At 42.6% G+C, this 23207-nt stretch overlaps 3 protein-coding genes across 3 annotated transcripts in view; all 3 read left to right on the forward strand.

The window, feature by feature from the left end:
• slc22a15 (solute carrier family 22 member 15) overlaps positions 1 to 5504 on the forward strand; it is a 29508-nt gene extending 24004 nt beyond the window's left edge. Inside the window, exons 12-13 of the mRNA XM_031308576.2 lie at positions 965 to 1117; positions 5072 to 5504. Of these exons, the coding sequence (XP_031164436.1) occupies positions 965 to 1117; positions 5072 to 5116 (198 nt within the window). The 3' untranslated portion in view covers positions 5117 to 5504. The remainder of the gene's footprint in view (positions 1 to 964; positions 1118 to 5071) is intronic.
• LOC116056413 (T-lymphocyte surface antigen Ly-9-like) overlaps positions 1 to 23207 on the forward strand; it is a 57028-nt gene that overhangs the window by 29067 nt on the left and 4754 nt on the right. The window lies entirely within an intron of this gene.
• Positions 420 to 23207, forward strand: LOC116056404 (T-lymphocyte surface antigen Ly-9-like). The gene is made up of 5 exons (XM_035992028.1): positions 420 to 429; positions 12211 to 12220; positions 20186 to 20846; positions 22786 to 22813; positions 22853 to 23207. The coding sequence occupies exons 3-4, from the start codon at positions 20219 to 20221 to the stop codon at positions 22797 to 22799; spliced, it is 642 nt and encodes a 213-aa protein (XP_035847921.1). The 5' UTR covers positions 420 to 429; positions 12211 to 12220; positions 20186 to 20218; the 3' UTR covers positions 22800 to 22813; positions 22853 to 23207.

The raw sequence follows: 23207 nt of genomic DNA on the forward strand, positions 1-23207 counted from the left end.
AGCAAAAATTTTTAATAAATGAACAAAAAAGGCTAAAAGAAAAAGTGACAAATACATCGGGAAAAAGTGACCAAAACATCGGGAAAAAGCATGAACTGCATTAAATTGGTTAAGACAAACAAACTAACCGATGAAGGCACCAAACTCTTTTGTATATTATGGAACAATTGACTTTCTCTCTGAGACTCGCCAAGCATTGTCAAGCATTTCACTTCACCTCTGATGACCCTGTCTGATGTGTTCTGAGTTAAAACAAAGCAGAAAGTTCATACTGAACTGTGTGACCTTTCACCTCAGGTAACCTAGGTAACCCTTGGGATATAGCGACACTTAGTGGTGGTTTAGGAGACTACAACGGGACGCAGAGCCTAAAAACATGATGACGCAGTGAATACACTTGGGACTTAAACAAAAATAGATTTAACGCGTGTGTGTGTGTGTGTGTGTGTGTGTGTGTGTGTGTGTGTGTGTGTGTGTGTGTTTGTGTCTCTCTGTCTGTCTGTCTGTCTGTGTGTGTGTGTCTCTCTCTATCTCTCTCTCTCTCTGTGTGTCTGTCTGTGTGTGTGTGTCTCTCTCTTTGTCTGTCTGTCTGTGTGTGTGTATGTGTGTGTCTCTCTCTCTCTCTGTCTGTCTGTGTGTGTCTGTCTGTCTGTGTGTCTGTGTGTGTGTGTCTCTCTCTCTCTCTCTCTCTGTCTGTCTGTGTGTGTCTCTCTCTCTCTCTCTCTCTCTCTCTCTCTCTCTGTCTGTCTGTCTGTGTGTGTGTCTCTCTTTGTCTGCATGTGTGTGTGTCTGTGTGTGTGTGTCTGTCTGTGTGTGTGTGTGTGTGTGTGTGTGTGTGTGTGTGTGTGTGTGTGTGTGTGTGTGTGTGTGTGTCTCTCTCTATCTCTCTCTCTCTCTCTATCTCTGTCTGTCTGTCTGTCTGTCTGTGTGTGTGTGTGTGTGTGTGTGTGTGTGTGTGTTGCAGCGGGCGGTCCACACCTCCATGCCCTTCACGGTGTTCTGTCTGAGCGGTCTGTCCGCGGGCTGCCTGGGCCTCCTGCTGCCTGAAACTCTCAACGGACCTTCAGCAGAGACTCTGGAGGAGCTGAGCAGCCACAGCCGCGTGCTGGAGAGCAAGGTGACGCAACACTGTACAGATAGAGACACACACACACACGCTGGTAACACTCAGGTAGACAGGACGTCAAAGTCAGTGCTGAGGAAAACCAGAGTATGTGGAAAGCTTGGAGTGATGTATGCAAGTATGTATGCGAGTTTCTCTTCTTTTATTCAGTTACCTGTCCAGGTGAGAATGTTGAACATTTCTTTATTAGGAGTAACCCCTTGAGATGCAACATCTCATTTTCGAGGGGGTCCTTAACAATAAATAAATATACAGTACAATCATAATTAGACACAACAGTTAACAAAACGAAAACAGACAAAAAAACAAACAACAAAAAAACAACCGGAAACAACAAGAGCTACAGTGAGTTGTTGAAAACCTTTCTTTTTAGTAAACTCTGTGAACACAAACGATGTTGTCAATGCTTCCGTTAAGGTGTAGAGCCCCTGGTGATACTTGGAGCAAAGTCTCATGTTGTGTCGAGCCTTCTTAGTGTTTTAAAAATAACTATTTTGAGGCTAGCATAAAAGTGCCCCTAGCACTCCCATTCAAAAGGCCATTTGACCCAAAAATGAGAATACGGTACATCTTAAAAGTGGCGATTCCGTCCTAAATATGCTTTTAAATGAAAGTTTGACTCGGGTACATTCACAAAAAGACCCTAGGTTGCATTTTGGCGAGAGTTAACGCTTTAAGAGGAGTGGGAAGATACTTTGTAGTAGGGCTGAACGAATGTTAAAACAAGATATTTTAACCGCAAAGGCTGCAATTACACTGTGGTCACGAGACAAACTAGAGGAAGCATCAGCTTGACACGCTAGGCCGTACCAAAGCCCGTCTACGGAAAGCCGTTCCACTCCCTATTAAGCCCCATTGTACCTACTTTGGTTGCAGTTCCACCAGAGTTCCACTGGGGGTGATCACGGTCCAGTGCAAAATGAATGGGACCCTATGGAGCTAGACGGCTAAATTTGTCTCTTTCGCCTGATTGTCGATGAGAAATCTCAGATTTGATTGTAGTTTTTGCAAGTTCAACATGGATTATAGGTCGAAAGTTGAATGAACGAGTACTTGTCATTTTGATTTCTTACAGGTCGAGTCGTTGTTGCCCATAACACGCTAGCATTCTGCTAATGAATGCTGATTGGTCATGAAGGACTGATTACGATCGGAGATCCCGCTTGACGGCATCCGAAGCAGAACCAGAATGCCAGAGTGAATATTTCGGCGTGGTCTTTAAAACATTAGCAAACCTCTTTCTAGCACGTGTATTAACAGGGAGAGTCTAACCTGTCAGCTGTGTATTAACAGGGAGAGTCTAACCTGTCAGCTGTGTAGTATTAACAGGGAGAGCCTAACCTGTCAGCTGTGTAGTATTAACAGGGAGAGCCTAACCTGTCAGCTGTGTTGTCGATGCCTCGAGAGAAAAAAGGAAGCGACTCAGAGCTTGCCGTAAAGCAGAATCTCTGGCCGTATATGTGTATGACGTCATTGACATTTTAAAAGGCTTTTTAGAACAAAAAAGCCACTTTAAAAAAATCAAACACCCAGCAGTGAGTATTTTCTTAGCCTCCCCTTTCAAATGCAACATTCAAATTACTAGACAAAAAATTATATCCTGAGAAAAGTGGATTTTGAGGGGTATAGCTCCATAGAGATCCCTTTCATTCTGCACTGGCCTGTGAGCGCCCCCTATATGGAACTCTGGTGGAATTGCAACCAGTTCAGAAGCCGGAAGTAACGAGAGAGTGGAACTTCTTCCCTTATTAGAAATTCTTTGGCCGTACCTTGACCTCAGCAGAACCTGACACTGCCCAAACGTTAGTGTTAAAAAGGAACAGCACGTCAGTTGTGTGGGACTATTTGGGCTTTACAAAAGAAGATGCTGCACAGTGGGGTGGGAGTTTCTTGTTGCAGCAAGAGTGTTTTTCAAAAAGAACAAGGTGAAACAAATAAAGACCAAAACCAAAGTTTGGTCGTTGAGTATTTATTATACTTGCAAGTATAGGAACACAACACCTGTTTATCTCAGCTGCCAGGGAGAGGAAAAATGTGTCTACGAGATACAGAGACACAGTTTACGATTGTTTTCGATTGACTTTGACCCTTACCTGCTAAATAAAAACAGAAGGTTAAAGAGGAGGCCCCAGAACCAAATGGCTCAAGGTTTACGGTTTCAGCTGTTCCACATAGGAGAATCTAAGTTTAACACAAAATGGAAAAGAATATAAAAAGATGACGTTTAAAGGTAATTTTCCCATTACGACAGCGTCAGGTATTGTGCAAAACCTGCCTTGCTAATGTTGCTACCTCATGGGGCAACATTACTAACCTGTATCAGAACTGACACTTACAAAATAATCACATATTCAATCGCAATATTGGTAAATTTAGATTATCAAAATCGTTCAGCCCTACTTTGTAGCAGATTTATCTACTACTACACACAACAAAACACACACAAAAACAACTGAATTCAATGTTCAGTGTATACTCCAATGATCTACATAGTAAGAAAACACATGAATGTTCTCTCCATAGTCACAATACATACGATATATGTCAAACTGTCATATAAAAATACATAAATACTCAAACTGCCAATTTAATGCTGACAGGACTTCCATCCATCCATTTTTCTATAGCAGGAGATTGAAGTAATGCTATGCAGATTAAATAGAATAATAATAACCTTCTGTGTGTATAACAACGGTCTGGGAGCCGGGCTACATTATCATACCAAAGATTTGCACCGTTTAAAGATTAAAGGTTTTATAAATTACATTTTGTGGTGGATTAATAGAATAATAACAACCAGCTATGAATACATTCATCACACCAAAGACTGTAATGTGAACTATAGACTTTAATGTAAATAATATCATAGATTGAAGGTTTTATAAATGACTTTGGGCCCTATCTTGCACCCGGCGCAGCGCAAAGCTGTCTTTGCTAATTTAAGACCGACGCAGTTGTCAGTTTCCCGTCCAGCACCCACGTCTTTTAAACAGCAAATGCACCTGCACCCATCTTTGCCCATGGCCGTGCTGGTCTTAGAGGGAGGTGTGTTCAGGTGCATTCTGGGCGTGCTGGTCTTACAGGGAGGTGTGTTCAGGTGCATTCTGGCCGTGCTGGTCTTACAGGGAGGTGTGTTCAGGTGCATTCTGGCCGTGCTGGTCTTACAGGGAGGTGTGTTCAGGTGCATTCTGGGCGTGCCGGTCTTACAGGGAGGTGTGTTCAGGTGCATTCTGGGCGTGCCGGTCTTACAGGGAGGTGTGTTCAGGTGCATTCTGGGTGTGCCGGTCTTACAGGGAGGTGTGTTCAGGTGCATTCTGGGAGTATTGCTATCTTGAGGCAGCGGGAAGTGATGGCACCATTGACCAACAAAAACCTGGTCTAAAGTCAATAACGCAGCATTTCATTGTTATTTTAACAGAGCATTAGTAAAATGCTCCTAGGCTCGTACACAGCGTGCACACTATGTTTGTTACACACACAGGGACGCACAGCAGCACACACACATGCAGAAGATTACTAATAAAAATATTACGGTGTAAATCCTCCATCATAATAGCAATGCTCCAAGGTCCAAACGCGCCTGGCTTTTAAAGGGAATGGGAGATGATCTCTGATTGGTTTATTGCATGTTACGCCCAAAACACCCCTCTGATTAATGAAGACACTAAGTACAACCCTTTTGAACCATGCACCCGGCACACAGACCCTTTTTTTCGCCGTCAAACTAGCAAAAGTGGATTTGGACACGCCCTAAACGCACCTGCACCAGGCGCTTCACGCTGTGCGCTTAGATCGTTAAAATAGGGCCCTTTAACTTTTGATCAAACCATGTCAGACCAAATGTCTGACTGTCCCTCTTTTGGCAGCTCCTACAGTTTGTGACAGTTAGCATTCACATTCGTTTCTTTGCATTCATCATGTCTTACTTTTCTTCCCCCCTCCCCACAGGCTCTTTTGTATGAAGATAACAAAAAGAAATCAAACCAGAAATGAAGACAGAGGCTTCCGGTCTATATCTCCAGAGCAGCGTCCTCATTCCTTATGGAACTGCTGCCTCGAAACACGGTGAGCGATGAGCTGTCCCTCTTTAAATGAACTTGAAGGACCGATCACCGTGTTTACGTCTGTGAACTATGACAAACGGGGCGGGGACGTAGATGCCGACCAACACTCAGGAAGAGGACGCCATCGACCGACTCGACTGACCTTTCGTATGTCATTTTCCAGGAAAGCCACACAGCCGACCCCCTGCCTTTTTATTTAATTTTCCTGAATATTGTCGTGGTGTCTGTGCCTTATTTGGAGGTAAAACGGCGGAGAGAGAGACTGATATGTGACTTAGACGTATACATATACATACAACACATTCCAGAGATGTCGGGAAGTCGGAAAAACCCAACTTGCTGCTTGCAGAGTTTCCAAAATGGAGTCCTGTGACATGACAGCGCAGCAGGAAACACGCCACGCGTGCTTAGTTTAAACATTCCTGAAAAGTAGTTAGATTTTTAGGAGGTGTGTGTGTGTGCGTGTGTGCTTTGTTTAAACATTCCTGAAAAATACAGTTAGACTTTTAGGAGCACCAGGAGCAGATGTTCTCGATGCTCAACCATGAAATCTATTTCTCAGGGTCCAAAATTAACTTTTTAGTCAATCTGCCAATGGCTACTTAACTGAAAAAAAGTGTATTTTTCAGCCGGCCATAAAACTGCGTATGATACGATGTCATTACAAAGCGCCACTTCTGACTTCTAACCGTTGTTCCACGGAGCTCTTCATTTCTTTCTACTCCAGCGTAGTGCCGTTACGTACTTGCAGACTCTCTTTGCGGTTAACGTGAAATTCTCCCCCGTTTGTTACCCGCCCAGTAGTTTATATCCCAACGTGACATCATGACTTCACGTAAACATACACGCCCACTTTCTTAAGCAAAGTGGCGTGTTATCTGTACGCATTTTGAGCTATCAGCGTGGATGTCTACGCTGTATAGCAGATATAGCAGCGGACATAAACATACACGGCACTTTCTACAAGTGGCGTGTTATCACGTAAACATACACGCCACTTTCTAAAGCCAAGTGGCGTGTTATCTGCACGCATTTTGAGCGCCGTATACAGCGGACGGGTTGGGTTTAGGAAAAGAAGAAAGCGAGGGTTGAGTTTAGGAAACGTGACACGCGGGACCCGATCCCCGGCCTCCTGGGTGACAGTCCTGTGTTTGACCAATGGACCCCCCCGACCAATCTCCCTACGCAGATTTTCGCCCGTTCATACTACTCGCTACGGCGTAAATTCACACGCAATCGCAAGGTAATGTAAGTCAATGGAGGCCAAACGGCGTTGATAAACACGCTAAAAAGCGAGAATGCGTCTTGATAACACGGCAATAATGGCATAGAATTGCCGTGTCCTACATACGCCACTTCATGAGATCAGTCTGTATATCCACGACGTTCCACTTCCGGGATTGCTCCGTTGCCCTCGGAAATTCAGCTGGATGTCCGTCCCCTTCCTCTTTCTTTGTGTTGGCGTTCTAACCTCTGGTGGATTTCTGAGGACTATGGTTAACTGCTCCTCAGATCTCTGCAGGGTAATCCAGACAGCTAGATAGACTATCTGTCCAATCTGAGTTTTCTGTTGCACGACTAAAACTACTTTTGAACGTACACACGTTCCACCAAAACAAGTTCCTTCCTGAGACTATTTAGCAGAGGCACCGCGGCTTTTCCCGGTGCTTAGCACCGCCCAAACGATTGTGATTGGTTTAAAGAAATGCCAATAAACCAGAGCATGTTTTTCTGCCATCCCAGAATGCTGTGGGGACTAGACAGACCGTCCTTTGCAGCGCTGTGGAGGAAGGTCAGGTAATTGAGTCGGGCAGCCAACTAGATAAAGTAAGCATAACCATAAATGCAGAGTGTCAATCACAGAATCACCATAAACGGTTATACTTTGCATTCTGCCACTAGTGTGCAGAGTCTAAGCAAAAACGTGGTCAATCAACTTCTGTGTTGTACCTCAAAATTCGTGAGAAAGCACCGGACAGAATAATTTACCACTCTTGAACTGTAACATGTGAGCAAAAACTCAAACTTCATCAAACATCCTTAGGTACATGAAATACATACATGAAGAAAAGAAAGTTAAATAAAATGCCCAGGAATCAGCTGTTTAATCAAAACTTGAATCATGTTATCATTAGAGATGCACTGATTACAACTTTCTAGGCCGATTCCGATTTCCGATTTTCTTTGAGTTAGACCAGCTGATACCGATTTTAGCCGATTCTGATTTCATTTTTTCTAACCACTTTACAGCCCACAAATATTTATTTTCTATCTTTTCTTTAATAGAACATGTGTTGAACAGATAATGGATCACTATAAAATAGAACTATATAAATTACTCCTGGTGTGGGACATTCACACACATCTAAAGATCAATGTTAGAACCATTTCCTTCTTTTCACATCCAATATCCAACTAAAGAAATGTGATTTAGGTTTTTGGTGTCGTCCCTCCACGCCCTACTTTCTCCTTGCAGGTGTTGCATATTGTAAACTTGTTATCTTCTGCACACACGCTGAAGAATTCCCTTGAGAACTGTAACTGGTATAACTTATGTTGTCAGTTAACTGTAGCGTTGACCGGCATGACATCACCATATGTCAGACTGACCTGCCGGTCGCCGGTCATGGCCGAGCACGTGAAAACCGGCCAATTTCGGTCACCGGACGGTCTATCGGTGCATCTCTAGTTATCATGATTTCAGTCATCATAAAGCACTGCAGCCTCAGCGTCCAATCAGGAACTGAAGGAGGAAATGTTTTGGGGGAATCTGAGTTGTCGTGTCGGTGACAGCGGGACCAATACAGTTCAGTGATCCCCCCCCCAGCTGTGAGATGATTTACAGTTATTTTCTCTTAACAACAAGATCTTAGTGTCTGTCTGTGTGTGTTTTTGGATGCAGACTGTAACTTCCTACAAATCTGTAGTTGGTTGATAATCATTTATAACGTTGACACACAACAAACTAATCAATCAGTTATCAATCAAACTACAACTCTGGAGGAAAAAAACCCCTTAAAGTTCTGTGTGTGCATGTGCGTGCCTCTCTCTCTCTGTGTGTGTGTGTGTGTGTGTGTGTGTGTGTGTGTCTCCATTTGTGTGTGTGTGTGTGTGTGTGTGTATGTGTGTATCTGTGTGTGTGTGTGTGGATGTGTGTCTCTGTGTGTCTCGTTTCTGTGTGTCTGTCTGTTTGTGTGTGTGTGTGTGTGTGTGTGTGTGTGTGTGTGTGTGTGTGTGTGTCTGTGTCTCTGTGTGTGTGTGGGTGTGTCTCATTGTGTCTGTTTCTGTGTGTGTGTGTGTGGGTGGGTGTGTCTCTGTTTGTGTGTTTGTGTCTCTGTGGGTGTGTGTGTGTGTGTGTGTGTGTGTGTGTGTGTGTGTGTGTGTGTGTGTGTGCGTGTGCATGTGTGTGTGTGTGTGCGTGCGTGTGTGTGTGCGTGCCAAAGCTGTGTATCCGTGCCGTCTGTGCCTTCCTATGTAGCCTTTAACTCTGAAGTGAAAATTTCAGAAAATAAATATATTGAGATGTAAATATTAAGACATTGTCAGAGATGTTTTATATGCCATAATTTTGTATTGTGTGTATACAATCATATGATTACAATGTGTACTGTGTAGAACAATATCTATAGTTCCTTAAAATGTTCTATGATGAATGATCTTTTTACGTAAAAGGCAGTAAATGGTTGAAAAATGGAGTCAGACGTCTCTTTTTATTTCACTATAATGGCAGCCGGGAGGATGCAGAACACTGTTGTCTGTATTACAACAATCTAACATCTAAAGAAAGTGATGTGGTGGAAGTTTTCGTGAGCAGCAGAAAATAGAATTGTGAAACAAATAGACAGTCTTAGACTAAACCAAGTTAGTTTTTTGTATTTTATTATAAACTTAGTTTACAAGGAAGCATACGGTTCACAGGAGGCACGCAGCACGAGTGTGAAAAGTCTCTTCAAATGAGTGAACAGAATCACTGAGCTTATATACACAAACTGAAGGAGGGAGTGATAGCCACACATGGTGTGGTCTAAACATGACTTTGCATTTTGTTACAGGCGTATCTATAAGTCAGCACACAATCTAAATCATAAGTGACATCCTGGAGTCTATGCGTCCCTTGCTTTCGCCCCACTATCACCCCTAGGTCACATACCCCGTACATCTTGGACTGGCAAGGGAGCAACTGTTACAGAAAAGGGAGATACTTTACAGTGACTTTGTACCTTTACCGGTTCACACAAAAGCCGTACGCATTCAGCTCCAGACTTCCTGGCTCCACATATTGTGAGAGAGATTCAAAGTCTTCATGTGGGAATGAGATAAGCTCCCTTCAACATTTGTGAGAGAAACACAAAAAAGAAATAAAACAGAAAAATATAGAGAATCATGCTTAAATTGTAATTTTGCCATTACAGCAACATCCTCGTTTTGATCTTAAATTGATAGTTTGGATTTGTTTTTACCTACGTTAGCGGTCCCACTCCCCAGTTTGGAGAAGCAGGCAGGAGTAGCAACACAGACGCTTAGCAACGTTTTAAAAGGTTAGGAACTAACAAACAGGCACTCCCATGTTCCTCCAAGGTAACGTGACTGTGACAGTCTGAGAAATAACGGCTTATCATAACCAGTGGTAGAATGTAACTAAGTACATGTACTCCAGTACTGTACTTCAGTCCAAATGTTGAGGTACTTGTATTTTACTTGTTTTTTCTTTTCATGCCACTTTCTACTTCTACTCCGCTACATTTCAGAGAGAAATATTGTACTTTTTACTCCACTACATTCATCTGTTCCAGCTTTAGTTACTAGTTACTTTACACATTAAGATTCCTGCACACAAAACACATGTAGTTTATAAAATCTGATGTTTGATTCTTAAGTAAACTAGCCGACAATATAACGGACTACAAGTCCAGCTGACATGATTAGACCATTAAACACACAACTGGTTGGATTCTTTACACTTTCTAAAATGTAAAGGTGTTTCTGCATTGAGTACTTTTACTTTTAATACTTTAAGTACATGTTCCTGATGATCATAGGCATAATTTACGGGGGGATTGGAGTGGTTACAACCCTCCCCAATAATCTAAACTGGGCTTTTCCCAGTTTTTGTCTGCTTTTTTTTCCGTTTTTCCGAAGTCTTTGGCGCTTTTTCGACGTTTTCTTCAATATTTTTTGTCTTTTTTTTTTAAATCCATGCAGACATGTCCCAGGACCTCCGTAGATAGTTGAAGATCTCAACACCCCCATCTCCCCTGCCCAAATGTTGAGCCCAAAGTTACACCCTTGCTGATGATACTTACAGACTTTTAGGAACATTTTCACTGCAGGACTTTAACTGTAACAGAGTATTTTTTTACAGTGTGGTGTTAGTATTTTTTACTGAAGTAAATGATCTGAATACTTCTTCCCACTGCTGCTCATAACATTCACATACACGTACATTTAATCATGTACAAATTTGAGGTACTTGTACTTTACTTGAGTATTTACATTTGATGTTACTTTATACTTTTACTCCACTACATCAGAGGGAAATATTGTACTTTTTACATAATGTATCTGACAGCGAATAAAAAAAGATCATTTTTTTAATAAAGTAACTTTTTTCCAGATTCCCAGAATGTGAGAGTTAAATAATTATGACAATAATCATAAGTTAATAGTTCAAAATGTGCTCCAGCGCGACCATCTCCAACAGTAAAATCCTGCTTTTACATGAATGCACGAGTAATAATAAGCTAATGATAGAATACAAAACAAACCTACTTTATACTTTTAATACTTTAACTACATTTTCATGATGACACTTTGTTGAAGAATGTTTTTTTTTAAAGAAGTGAATGCAAAGAAAGTTATGTTTCAGAGTTTTATTTCTGGTACGCCATCACAAGACGAAGAACCGACATTATTTTTAAAAAATGTTATGAAGCAGTGACATAAAAAAAAACAGAGTTAATAAAAGATGCACTTAGCTGACTTATGTTCTATACACCGAATCCACTGGTTAAGATTCTGCTGAATCCGAAACCGAATACTGAATCCTCGTCCCATCCTCAGTTCATGAACACAGTAAACTCATTAATGAAGTAAACAGTGACTGTCCTTCCTTTGCCGTACCTGAAGTTGCTGCATTCTGGCTGCTGTCTGTAGATTCCTTCATCACAACTCGTATTCTTCCAGATGTTTCATACCAGATGTTGTAACAGCGGTGATGTTGTGTATAGTTTAGGGTCCTCGCCACCACCAGACTAATCAGCATTGCAGATTGAACATGTAGCTGGACTTGAATGGCCTTCTTTTGACTGAAAGTACTGCCAAACTACACTTTTTCTGCTCACCAGTTCCATTTTCACTTCCTCACAGCCTACTGCATTGAGCGCTCCACCTACGTAAACACCTTCCCGTAATCAACGGCGCCGTCATTACGTCGACCAGCGTAGTGCAAGCGTAGGGTTCGGTGGAAAAAAATTCTTAGGGTTCAGCAGAAACCGAACCCGTCAAAAAGCCCAATATTCAGCCGAATCTGAAGCCAAATCCTGGATTCGGTGCTCTAGAACAGGGTCCAACTCAACTTCTACCAAGGGCCAGACATGTCTAGTTTATTGACTTGCTTTTAATTAAGAGAAAAAGTAAAATATCTTTGACTGTTTAAGCATTTTTCTAGCTTTTTATTCGTCATTTTGTCGTTTTTGGACTTTTTTTGTAGCTTTTTCAGATGTTTTTGTTAAAATTAGTCACTTTTTGCTACGTTTCAGTTGCTTTTCTGTCACTCTTTCTACTTTTCTCACATTTCTGTTGACATGAAGCCATACAAAAATCTGCAAAAACTTCCTTAGCCATCATATAATTAAGCAAATCAAGCAAAAAATAATAAAAAATTTTACAGCGTGAATATGAAAATTCTGATTCTCAGAGTCGGTAAATCTGCCAAATTCTGCTTTGAGTGTTGCGTCTTTTTTTGGTTTGGCGGGCCAACATTTCTCGTGAACTTTAACTGATATGCCCGGGGTGTAGTGGAAGTTTTGTTGTTAACAGCAGGGGAGTAGATAAAAAAAAAAACACAAGGAATGAAACTAATAAAGAGTTACTGAGAATGGAACCAAAGTTTGGTCTTTGAGTATTTATTTACATTTGCAAATGCAGAGAAAACAGTTTCACAAGTACTCATGGCACATCTGAAAGGGTCTTCTGACCAAGCTTAACAATCCATACATCTATATAGTACACCACACAGTTAGACCACCCCTTCTCCAGGATATCCCTAGCAGCTTCAGAGGAAAATACACCATCAACAGTCACCATGCTTTTACAGCCTTCCTCTGCTCCTGTCCTCTCTTTTAGCCTAAACATCTGTTTATCTCAGAGGACAGAAGGAGCCACTAGTTCAGATGTTATGGCCCTTTTCCCCCTTATCTGCTAAAGGTAAACAGTAGGAACACTGAGTTCCAAAAAGAGAAGGATATCCTCAACTAGGCCAGAGTTTATGATGCCAGTTGCTTCTCCCTTGGAGTATCTAAGTATATAACACAACTAAGAATATTAGGGAATCTTGTAGAATATTAAACTTATCATGTTAAAATAAAATGTTCCATTACAGGGGCAAGGGGGCACAGCTGTTATCATCTAGCAACAGTGAAACTCCACAGACATGCTATCTTTGGTGTCATTCTAACAGCTTCTTTAGTTTGTACTTTGCATCGTTCTACACCAGAGACACAAGCAGTATTTGGTATCAAAAGGATTGCATAGTTCTGTCTGAAGCACACATGTAGTCACACATAACATTTCCTATACAATATGACATGTTTTTGGTGTGGTGTGGGAGACCTGGGCTCGATTCCCACTGCGATACATCAACCAATGTGTCCCTGAGACACTTAACCCCTAGCTGCTCCGGAGGCGTGTGACCTCTGATATATATATAGCAATTGTAAGTCGCTTTGGATAACAGCGTCAGCTAAATGAATGTAAATGTAAAACTAAAATGAAATCCAAAAATAAAATAAAAACAAATTGAAAATTAAAAACTATAATAAGCTTGATTGAGCCTGCAAATCCTACACAGACCTCCACTCTGCTCTGTGAGTTTCTGACTTCATCTTTTTAAGGAGAACTACAGGCAAACACATAGTTCTTCACTTTTGAGTTTTTGAGGCTATTTATTAGTGTTAGTATTTTTAAGTCCCACTCCAGACACATTTTTTAAGTATGTAAAACTACTCTGTTGTGGTCAATATTTTGTTTAAGATACGTTTGAATCTCAGATTTCGGAGAAGTGTGCACAGACATCTCTACCTTAAAAGGTTACTACTGTTTCTTTCAACCCTATTTTCCTATGTTTTTGTGTCGAAGTGACTGATGGGAACAACAATCTTTGACATTGGTCCAGTATTAAGAGAGATCGCTGCAGTCGGCAGCAGAGAAACAAGCTACAATGTAAGTTAATAGGACAATTGTGCAGCTTGTATTTACCTTCAAAAAAGTGCTCGTTTTGCCGCTGACAGGCTCAGATTAATATTCTAAGTGTCTGAAAAGGATTTCTATGGAGGTCGACCTTTCTGTTAAAGAGTCGGATACTTTTTTTAAACATAAAAACATCTGCGAAATTGTGTTCGCTAAACCCACCAGACTCCATGTAAATAAACAGTAATTTTAGCATCGTAAAACACACTTCATTCAAAGTCGACAGAAACAAAATAAAACTATGAAAAGCCGTTTTGAGTCGTCTTTCCACTTTTCCAACCATCACAACTCTAGTTTTGGTTGAAATAAATATATAGTTTACCGATTTACATGTGAAAATATGTTGGCTCCATACACGCTAAAAGTATTGGTTTTTTAAATGGAGTCTGGTGGGTTTAGCCTTAGCGACCTCAGAGCTGTTTCTAGTTAAACAGAATAGTCTTAAAGAAGCTGCTCCCCCCGCGACCCGACACCGAATAAGCGGACGAAGATGGCTGGATGGTCTTAAAGGGGTTTTAAGAAGGCCTATCTCTGTATGGACCCTTTCCATAATGTTGTCAGACACTTAGAATATTAATCTGAGCCTGTCAGCGGCAAAATAACTTTTAGTGGACGCAAACTGACGATGCACATTTGCCCCATAGGGTTACATTGCAGCCCAGTGACAGCGTTCACGCTTAATACTGGACCAATTTCAAAGATTGTTGTTCCTATCAGTCACTTACACACAAAAACATATGAAAATAGGGTCCAGGTTGAAAAGAACAAAATTACCCTTCAAGGAGAGGAATGTTAAAACACCCCTCTAGTGACAATCAGCACAGATACAAGTCAGTATAGCCACTGTATGACATTTTAGGGGACATAAACATAAAAAAAACATTTTTGAGTGGAGGGGGACTTTAAGTAAAGAAACTGAATACTTCCTTCCCTTCCATCAGTCCTCATCCTGACTGGTTACAGTCTCTTTTCCAGTGGGAGGGGTCTCCACAAATCCAGCATCCGTGCCTCCGTGATCCTCCGCTCGGACCTCGCCCTCCGTTTCTCCTTCCGTTTGCTGCCTGTAGAGCTTGAATACACGCCTTCATGAGCCTTTCCTCCAATCGAGCTGTAGCTTGCTTTTTCTTGTCATCCAAATCTCTCAGAGTTTCTTCAGCACGGACGGCGTGTGCTCGGATGGATGACAGGGGTCCTATCTCCCAGAACTGCGAATGTTTGCGTGCCTGGTCTTTGATTTGTTTATCCAGGCCCAGCAGGAAATAGTTCATTAGCAGAAAGCCATACATGGGCTTGTCTGAGTCCAATCCGCTGTTTTCGTCAAAGTCCTTCGTCAATCTGATCAGATAGTCTTCCACCATTTCGCCAGGCTTTTGCCTGCAGTCTATCGCTTTCCATCTCACGATGGCTGGGAACGTTGTTTTAATTCTCTCACAGAGCTCCTCTACATGTTCACGATATCCAGCGCCTGGTGTCCAGTCGTAACGCGCGTCTCTCAGTCTCTCTGGCCAGTCTCCTTGTACTTTGCCAAATTTCAGTTTCAAGTTGTGGATTACGAGACTCAGGATTTCTCTCAGACTTGGTTTGAATTGCTGCACAATCTGGGACAGTATTTCAACAAATGCAGCCCCTCCTCGTTTGGCTATATCTGGCAGTTCATTGGCAATGAGGCGCAGCTCGTCTGGCGTCCAGACTTCGTAGGCATAAGGCACCTGAACTATTTGGATGATGCTGTGGGTTTTCTGTGTTCTTGTTGCTCCGTAGACATCCATCGCCCCAGCTCCAATATCTCTCGGATTAGGCCCGTCAATATGGTACGCAGGGGTTGTCTGTGATCTTCTTGTCCCTGAATCTTGTGTTCGGGCTCTGTAGAGATCCATCACACCAGCTCCAATCTCTCTCAGATCACGCTCCTCGATAATTTCGATGCCGTTGGTTGTTAGTGATCTTGTTGCCTCTGAATCTAGGGTCGAAGCTTCGTAGTGATCTATCTCCCTAGCTCCGGTTTCTCTCAGATTGGGCACCTCAATTATTTTGTTGGTGGCGGGGGTTGTCTGTGACTTTCTTCTCCCGGAGACTGGGCTGACCAGCACGTCTTCTGCGGAGGGGGAGGCGGTGGCACTCTCGTGATGTGGTGGTGGAGCGGACCTCGGGCCCAGCGGGGTGCGTTCTGCTGGGCTCGGCTGACCTCGGACCTCCCGCTGTGGATTCGCAGGCTGATGTGCGGCCGAGGCAGGGAGAAGATTCAGGTCTTTCTGTGGATGTGAGGGCTGAGGACACAGATTTGTTTTCCCCGGCGCCTTCTTGCGCCCCTTCTCTTGCTGTTTCTGTCGTTCCTCTGTCTCCTCTTTCCACTTCTTAAATGGTTTCCAGTCTACGCTGCCGTAACCCTTTTTCTCATAATCCTCCAGTTCCTCTTGCAGTCTCTGTATCAGACGTACACTGAAACTACCATTCTCCGGAAATCCAAATGTATCTACCCAAAAAGGAAGCTGTTTGCATGTCTCATCACCGTGTTTCTCGCACATAATCTTTGCACATCCCTTCAGCTTTGGTTTGCGGTTCTTGCAGGACGCCCGATCACACAATCTCTTCCCCAACAATCTCACAGGCTGGCTCTTCTCAGACTCCTCAGTCCCAGTCAAAGGTTTGCTGTTACTTTTCCCCATTTTGTTCAATGGATGGGCACCTCTCTTGACCTGATGACCTCTTTTGTGGCCCTGTTTACTTTATCTCTGTGGAATGCCGAATTACACAAGCTCTCCACCCTGCGATGTCACAAGTAGAGTAGATTTACGAGCAGTCCTCTGGAAAAGAATTACCTTCTTGGATTTACAGGCTATTTTAAATCCCTTCTCCAGCTGCAGCAGATTCGACCTGTGTAGAAAAATAGATTAAAGGAAGGATGAGTTAGGCATCTCAGACTCTGACAAACAGCAACGGGAGCATTGTTCATGTTTGAGCTGGAATCCCTTTTTTAATGATCTAAAGAGGTCAAGTTGGCTGAAGGTTCCCCAAAACAGATACAAGAGATAAGACCGCTCCAAGGTATAAAGATAAGACAAACAGCTTTTTTATCAGTGCACATGCACTTAGTAATAGAAAGATAAATATATTAGTAGCTCTATTTACTCTCTGTGTCCCTCTAGTGGGAATTCTGCTGTTAACTGTTGCTGTCTGATTCATCACAGAGAAACAGTTTGTAGGTATTTGCACCCTGCTGCACTCAAAGATACAGAGGCCGTGGGTAGACGGATAACACCCACTGGCTGTGTATTAATGTCCTGTTCACAAAGTGCTCATTTGTCACACCCAAACAGACTGCTGTTGGCCTACTCTGTGTGATTACCCAACTTCTTTGCAAAGAATAAAACTCACAAAGACAAAAACGGTTTCAGCCCTTTAATTCAGTTGTTAATGTCAGTTTCTTTCCTATTTATATTCTGAAGCTATATCCAGAGGGCTACATTTGTTCATATATCATTTGTAGCCTGATTAATACAACAATAAGTCCATAAAAGCATAGAGAAAATTATTTTTTTTATGGCTGTTGATATGTTTTCTGATTCATGGAGTGAAAAAAAGACACTTAACCCCCGAGGTTTCTATATTTTGGAGGAGGTATTTAATTCCTGTCAGAGGTGTCAGGTTTAGCTGTTGGGAGGACTTTTCTTTCCCCGAAACAAAGGCATGCACACACTTGAAAATGAAAGCACCAAAAGTTGCAGAGAAACTCCCGCACACGGTCTATCTTGCAAATATACATTTAATAGCTGGCAACGTTCGCAAGTTAGACAGTGTGCAAGAGTTTCTTTGCAACTTTTGACCTACTCGTCCCCCTCCGTTCGGAGTCTGGCGGGTACTTTTGGTGCTTTCAGAACAGAAATATACTTTGCACGTCGATAACGTGAGACAGGAACAACAAGTGGCGTGGTCGACGGGAAGACAACACCAGGGTTACATGTTGTAATGAAAATGAGAAGGATACAAACATAATCATTCCCTCCAATATCGCAATCGTCAAAACAATGGCAAATAGATATTTTCCTCATATCGTGCAGCCCTAAAGAAAATACCTCGTCTGCATGTTTAATAGAATACCCCCCCACTATAGAGCGACCCGCTGTAACATACCTGCATGTATGGCAAAGGACAGCAGAGTAGAAAAGTCCTCTCTTGTCAACAAACTGCTCTCTCAGTCTCGAGGTGAATCCTCTGTTGTTTCTTGGCTGGAGCTCTGGTGGAAGGTCCCTAGAGGGAGGGGGGGGGGGGGGGGGCAGTTACTGGCCAGTGCAACCCCCTAAAAACCTATATATTTGCTGCTGTCGCCATCTGGTATCTGGGAGCCACTGTCTGTCCTTGTCTGGAGCATGGTGTGCGGTGAGGAAAGAACAGGCGCTCCTTGACTATTGAGATAACTGACGACATCGACTCTTTATTATGACTATAGAGTTTTATCACATTCTATGTTGTATTACAAAAGCTGTTGTAGAAAGCTTATTGATCAGTCACTTTCTGTACTTATGCTGGGAGTGCTGTAAACTGACCCTACTTGCAAGTAAACTAAACTTTGATATAACTTCAGCGGTTTCCGTCTATCCTTTGATAATATAATTATTTGAACATCCCCCCTGTAAATATATATACCCAATCAGCAGAGACGTGTATGTTAACCTGTGGTAATAAAAAGGCACAGCGCTTGCGCACACAATAAGGGCTGCATCCCATGTCCCTTAAGGTCGTGACACCCTAACCTGATAATCGGCCGTCGGAGAGTCTGGTGAGGTCAGTGACTCGAGTCTGTTCGGTGTTTTCCGTGCCGTCCGAGGGGCCGTCGGCCTTCGTTTTGGCCGATTTGACATGTTGAATCGGTGGGGCGGGCACTGCCGGCAGTCGGACTCAAATGACCCATCTGATTGGTGGAGAGCTAACCCAGAAACGAGGAGCGGGATGAGCGTGACTAGAGTCTCTCAAAATCTGACGAAAATCTTTTAAACTGACCTTTTGTTGATCTGAAATGAAGACAGATTCAGCAACTGCACGGCCTATTTCTCTCTTAAAATGTTTCCAGAAACACGTTTCGGTGAACTATTTTAGTACTGAGGCACTTTTCTGACCAACTCGGGGAGACTGATCAGTCACGCTGCCTTTTCTGCCGAGGGTCAGCCGTCTGGTTGGTGTGTCTGGGGCTTTATCTGACAACTCCTCGACTCCTCTGTCCTCGGCTGAACCAGAAGTTGTTGTGTTCCTCCTCGGTGAAGGCCGTCTCAGAGCTCTTATTTCTGCCCCGAGGAGTGAGCATCGAGGAGCTATACGTAGGCAAGGATGTTTTCTTTTTGTTCTATCGAGTTGAAGTTTCCTCATTGGCTTGCCCTGCCGAGGGGCGGTTCCTCTGTCGAGCCCACTGCTCTGATTGGTTCTTCTTATGTCTACTTTGCCATCTAGTGGCTGTTTTCCACTGAAGCCACTTTTCTGCAGATGTATTCCTGTGCAAAAGTTTTTTTTTTATTCTCAGAATTTGACAATTATTCTAATCTTAAAAAATAATTATTATTATTTACATTATTGATTAATCTGTGGATTATTTTCTGGATTAGTTGTTCGGTCTCTAAAATGTGGATCAGTGTTTCCCAACAAGTCCCAAGATGACGTCTTGTTTTGTCCCCAACTCAAAGATATTCAGTTTACTGTCACAGAGGAGAGAAGAAACTAGAAGACAGTCACATTGAACACGCTGACATCAGAGCAGTGTTACCGTTTTTCATATAAAATGCCTTCTGTCAACATCCATTACTGTATGGTTTGCCTCAGCATCGGCCCAAGCGAAGAACAGACTGCAGCTGACTGGACAGAGGCAGCTGTCAATCAGTGACCTGTATGAGGCCAGAGTCAGGAAGAGGGCAGCTACAATTGCTGCTGATCAGTCCCATCCAGCAAGTGACATTTTTAGGCTGCTTCCCTCAGGAAGAAGGTACAGTGCGATGAGGACAAGGACCTCACGCCACCTAAATAGCTTTTTTTCCAAGAGCCATTTCCCTCCTGAATAGCTGATCCACTGCCCCCCCCCCCCACTATTTTATTGTGGACTATTTCATATTTATTTGTTTTAAGCATGCTTTATGCAGCTATACGCATGTACACATTGTTTGTCAAGCTTCTGTGTTACTGATTGCCATGTTAAAGTCCTGTGTGACTGTTGATGCATTTGGTGAATAAAGTGATTCTGATTCTGAAAATGACTCAAATGTCTGCATTATGATATGCAGACAAATTAGATTTGGTTTTTAATGATATTAATGTGAGTTATTACTTGAGGTGTTATACAATCATTTTACCATATCATCAAAGTATTATGATATGCAGACAAATTAGATTTGGTTTTATTTAGTTTACCACACTAATGCACTGTCGACTTTACTGAACGAAACACACTGAAGAACATGAGGAAGGAAATGATGAAATGTGGTCACTCACCTCAGAGCAGCAGCGGAAGAACATAGATTATAGATAGATGTGTTTTGCTGCTCTGAAAACAGATATTCTTCCTCTCGTGTGTTGATCTGAGAACATGGAGAAACTGACCTGGTGTTGGCTGCTGTTGGCGGTGCTGAACTCCGCTCTCGCCCAGAACAAGTTAACCACAAAATACTTCACGGATGGCGGGGAGCTAACGTTGGATCTGAGGCCTCCTCCTCCTCCTGGACCTCTCGGAGACGTCCTGTGGAAGATTGACGGTAACCTGGTAGCTGAGTGGGTCAAAGATATAGTTCCTGTGACTTATTACAGAAACTTTATTGGCCGCACAACCCTGAATGTAACCACTGGACGTTTGGTAATCAAAGACATGACTAAAGCTGACATGGGTGTGTATTCAGTGGAAGTCAACCGCAAGGTCCAGAATGAGCGCTATAACGCTGTATGGATCAAAGAAGTCCCCCAGCCTGAGATATGGATCAGACCATTAACATGTTCCAATGATTCGGACAGTTGTACGCTGGACTGTGAAGCGAACATCACAGAGCCAGCTGGACCCGTCACCTACAGCTGGAAGAAGGGAGACGGAGAGTGGAAGGAGTCGGGAAAGGACTTGGACATCACCAAGAATGGGACATTAGATGTGGAGACCTTCACCTGCCGGATACAGAACCCAGTCAGTGAGAGAGACAGTAAACCCAAAAGAAACCCGCTCTTAGAGGTGCAAAGTCAAGAGTCAGATCTCCGGTTTAAAAATTTAGGGACTGTCACGAGATCCTGGGGAATCGTGGCCATCTTGGGGGTCGTTGCCTACTTAGTGTGGTGAAAACAAGAGACTGTCGGGAGACTGATGTGTTCATGTCGATGCAAAAAAGAGGATGAGGATGCAGTTTAAAGTGGAGGATCAGCTTCTTTCAAGATGAAAGCAATTTAAATGAGGAGGCGTGGCCCAACGGCTGGTGGGGGGGTCTGAAACCACTTCCAGCTGACAGCGGGGGCTGTGAGTATTACTGGCAAGCAAGCGATCCCGGCCACCGCCAGCTGGCTGTCTCCTAAGACTGGAGCTTCCAAGTCTGACAACATATTGGAGCAAATGTGCAATTGGCCATACATTTTTGTAAAACTGCCCATATTCAAACTGTACACAGTTAATTTCTAGCATAAAACAGTCTCAGAAATGAATTTAGTGGTGAAATAGCGGACGAAAAAAAATATCTGAATCTGAATCAATGTCAAATGTAAAACGTAAAATTCAAAAGATAAAATGTCAAATTGAAAATTATAAAGGGGAAAGGCTAAAATAAAATGATTTCTTTTTTTCTATTTGAGATTTTAATTTAAGTATTTCCATTTAAGCTTTTACATTTCACATTTAATTATGGCATGACTTTTCTTAGTAGCGTAGTAAAATAATACTATTTTTAATTTGATCTTTTTTCGTTTTCTCTTTGGACTTTCAATTTGAATTATGAATAAATATATACTCCATAATTTTGACCATGAGCGCCACTGTTTCGGCCTGTGTGTTAACTGTTTTGAAAAATGTGGAGTTTGAGTTGACTGCTGCGTCAAAGCAATCAAGAAAAACTGTAATGTGAGTTATTACTCGAGGTGTTATACAATCATTTTACCATATCATCAAAGTATTATGATATGCAGACAAATTAGATTTGGTTTTATTTAGTTTACCACATTTAGTTGAATGAGTTTAAAGTGTGTACATGTACTGTTGACTTTACTGAACGAAACACACTGAAGAACATGAGGGAGGAAATGCTGAAATGTGGTCACTCACCTCAGAGCAGCGGAAGAACATTATAGATCATAGATAAGATGTTTTTTGCTGCTCTGAAAACAGATAATCTTTCAGTCGTCTGTTGATCTGAGAACATGGAGAAACTGACCTGTTGTTGGCTGCTGTTGGCGGTGCTGAACTTCGCTCTAGCCCAGAACAAGTTAACCACGAAATACTTCACGGATGGCGGGGAGCTAACGTTGGACGTGAGGCCTCCTCCTCCTGAACCTCTCGGTGACGTCCTGTGGAAGATTGACGGTAACCTGGTAGCTGAGTGGGTCAAAGATAAAGTTCCTGTGACTTATTACAGAACCTTTAGAGGCCGCACAACCCTGGATGTAACCACTGGACGTTTGGTAATCAAAGACATGACTAAAGCTGACATGGGTGTGTATTCAGTGGAAGTCAACCGCAAGCCCCAGAATGAGCGCTATAACGCTGTATTGATCCAAGAAGTCCCCCAGCCTGAGGTAGAGCTGAGACCGTTGACATGTTCCCCCGCTTTGGACAGTTGTACGCTGAGCTGTGAAGCGGCCATCACAGAGCCAGCTGGACCCGTCACCTACAGCTGGAAGGAGGGAGACGGAGAGTGGAAGGAGTCGGGAAAGGACTTGAACATCACCAAGAGTGGGACATTAGATGTGGAGACCTTCACCTGCCGGATACAGAACCCAGTCAGTGAGAGAGACAGTAAACCTGAAAACAATCCGCTCTTAGAGAAGAAATGTCCAGACTCTGATCTCTGGTTTAAGATTTTCGGGGCTGTGACGAGATCCTTGGAAATCGTGGCCATCTTGGGGGTCGTTGCCTACTTAGTGTGGCGAAAACGGGAGACTGTCGGGAGACTGATGTGTTCATGTCGATGCAAAAAAGGGGATGAGGATGCAGTTTAAAGTGGACGATCAGCTTCTTTCAAGATGAAAGCATGTGAGCGCTCCAGGCCCTGCAGAGGGAAGAGCGTGTGTTTGGCCATGAGTAAGAAACCAAATACCAAAGCAAGGTTTCTTTTTTATTGCTTTTAAAACAGCTTTGCATAAGTTCATGTTCAGTGCTGACTGATTTGAACAATATATCAAAGTTCAGTTTAGGCTTGATGTATTTACATTTGCCATGTTGTTTCATCTTGTTATGACTTCCTTATTAACACTGATGAAGTTTGACTGATATTATTATTGAGATGTTATCAAAAAACAAATGAAATTGCTGCCTTATATAATTAAAATGCTATAATTTTGCATTGTGCGTACCATTGCAACGGAAAATACAATTTGTACTAAGTCTGTAATAG

Source organism: Sander lucioperca, chromosome 15 (genome assembly GCF_008315115.2).
Source record: "Sander lucioperca isolate FBNREF2018 chromosome 15, SLUC_FBN_1.2, whole genome shotgun sequence".
Classification (NCBI taxonomy): domain Eukaryota; kingdom Metazoa; phylum Chordata; class Actinopteri; order Perciformes; family Percidae; genus Sander; species Sander lucioperca.

Coding starts and splice junctions, on each gene's coding strand:
- LOC116056404 (XM_035992028.1), top strand. CDS start 20,219: ATGGAGAAACTGACCTGGTGTTGGCTGCTGTTGGCGGTGCTGAACTCC.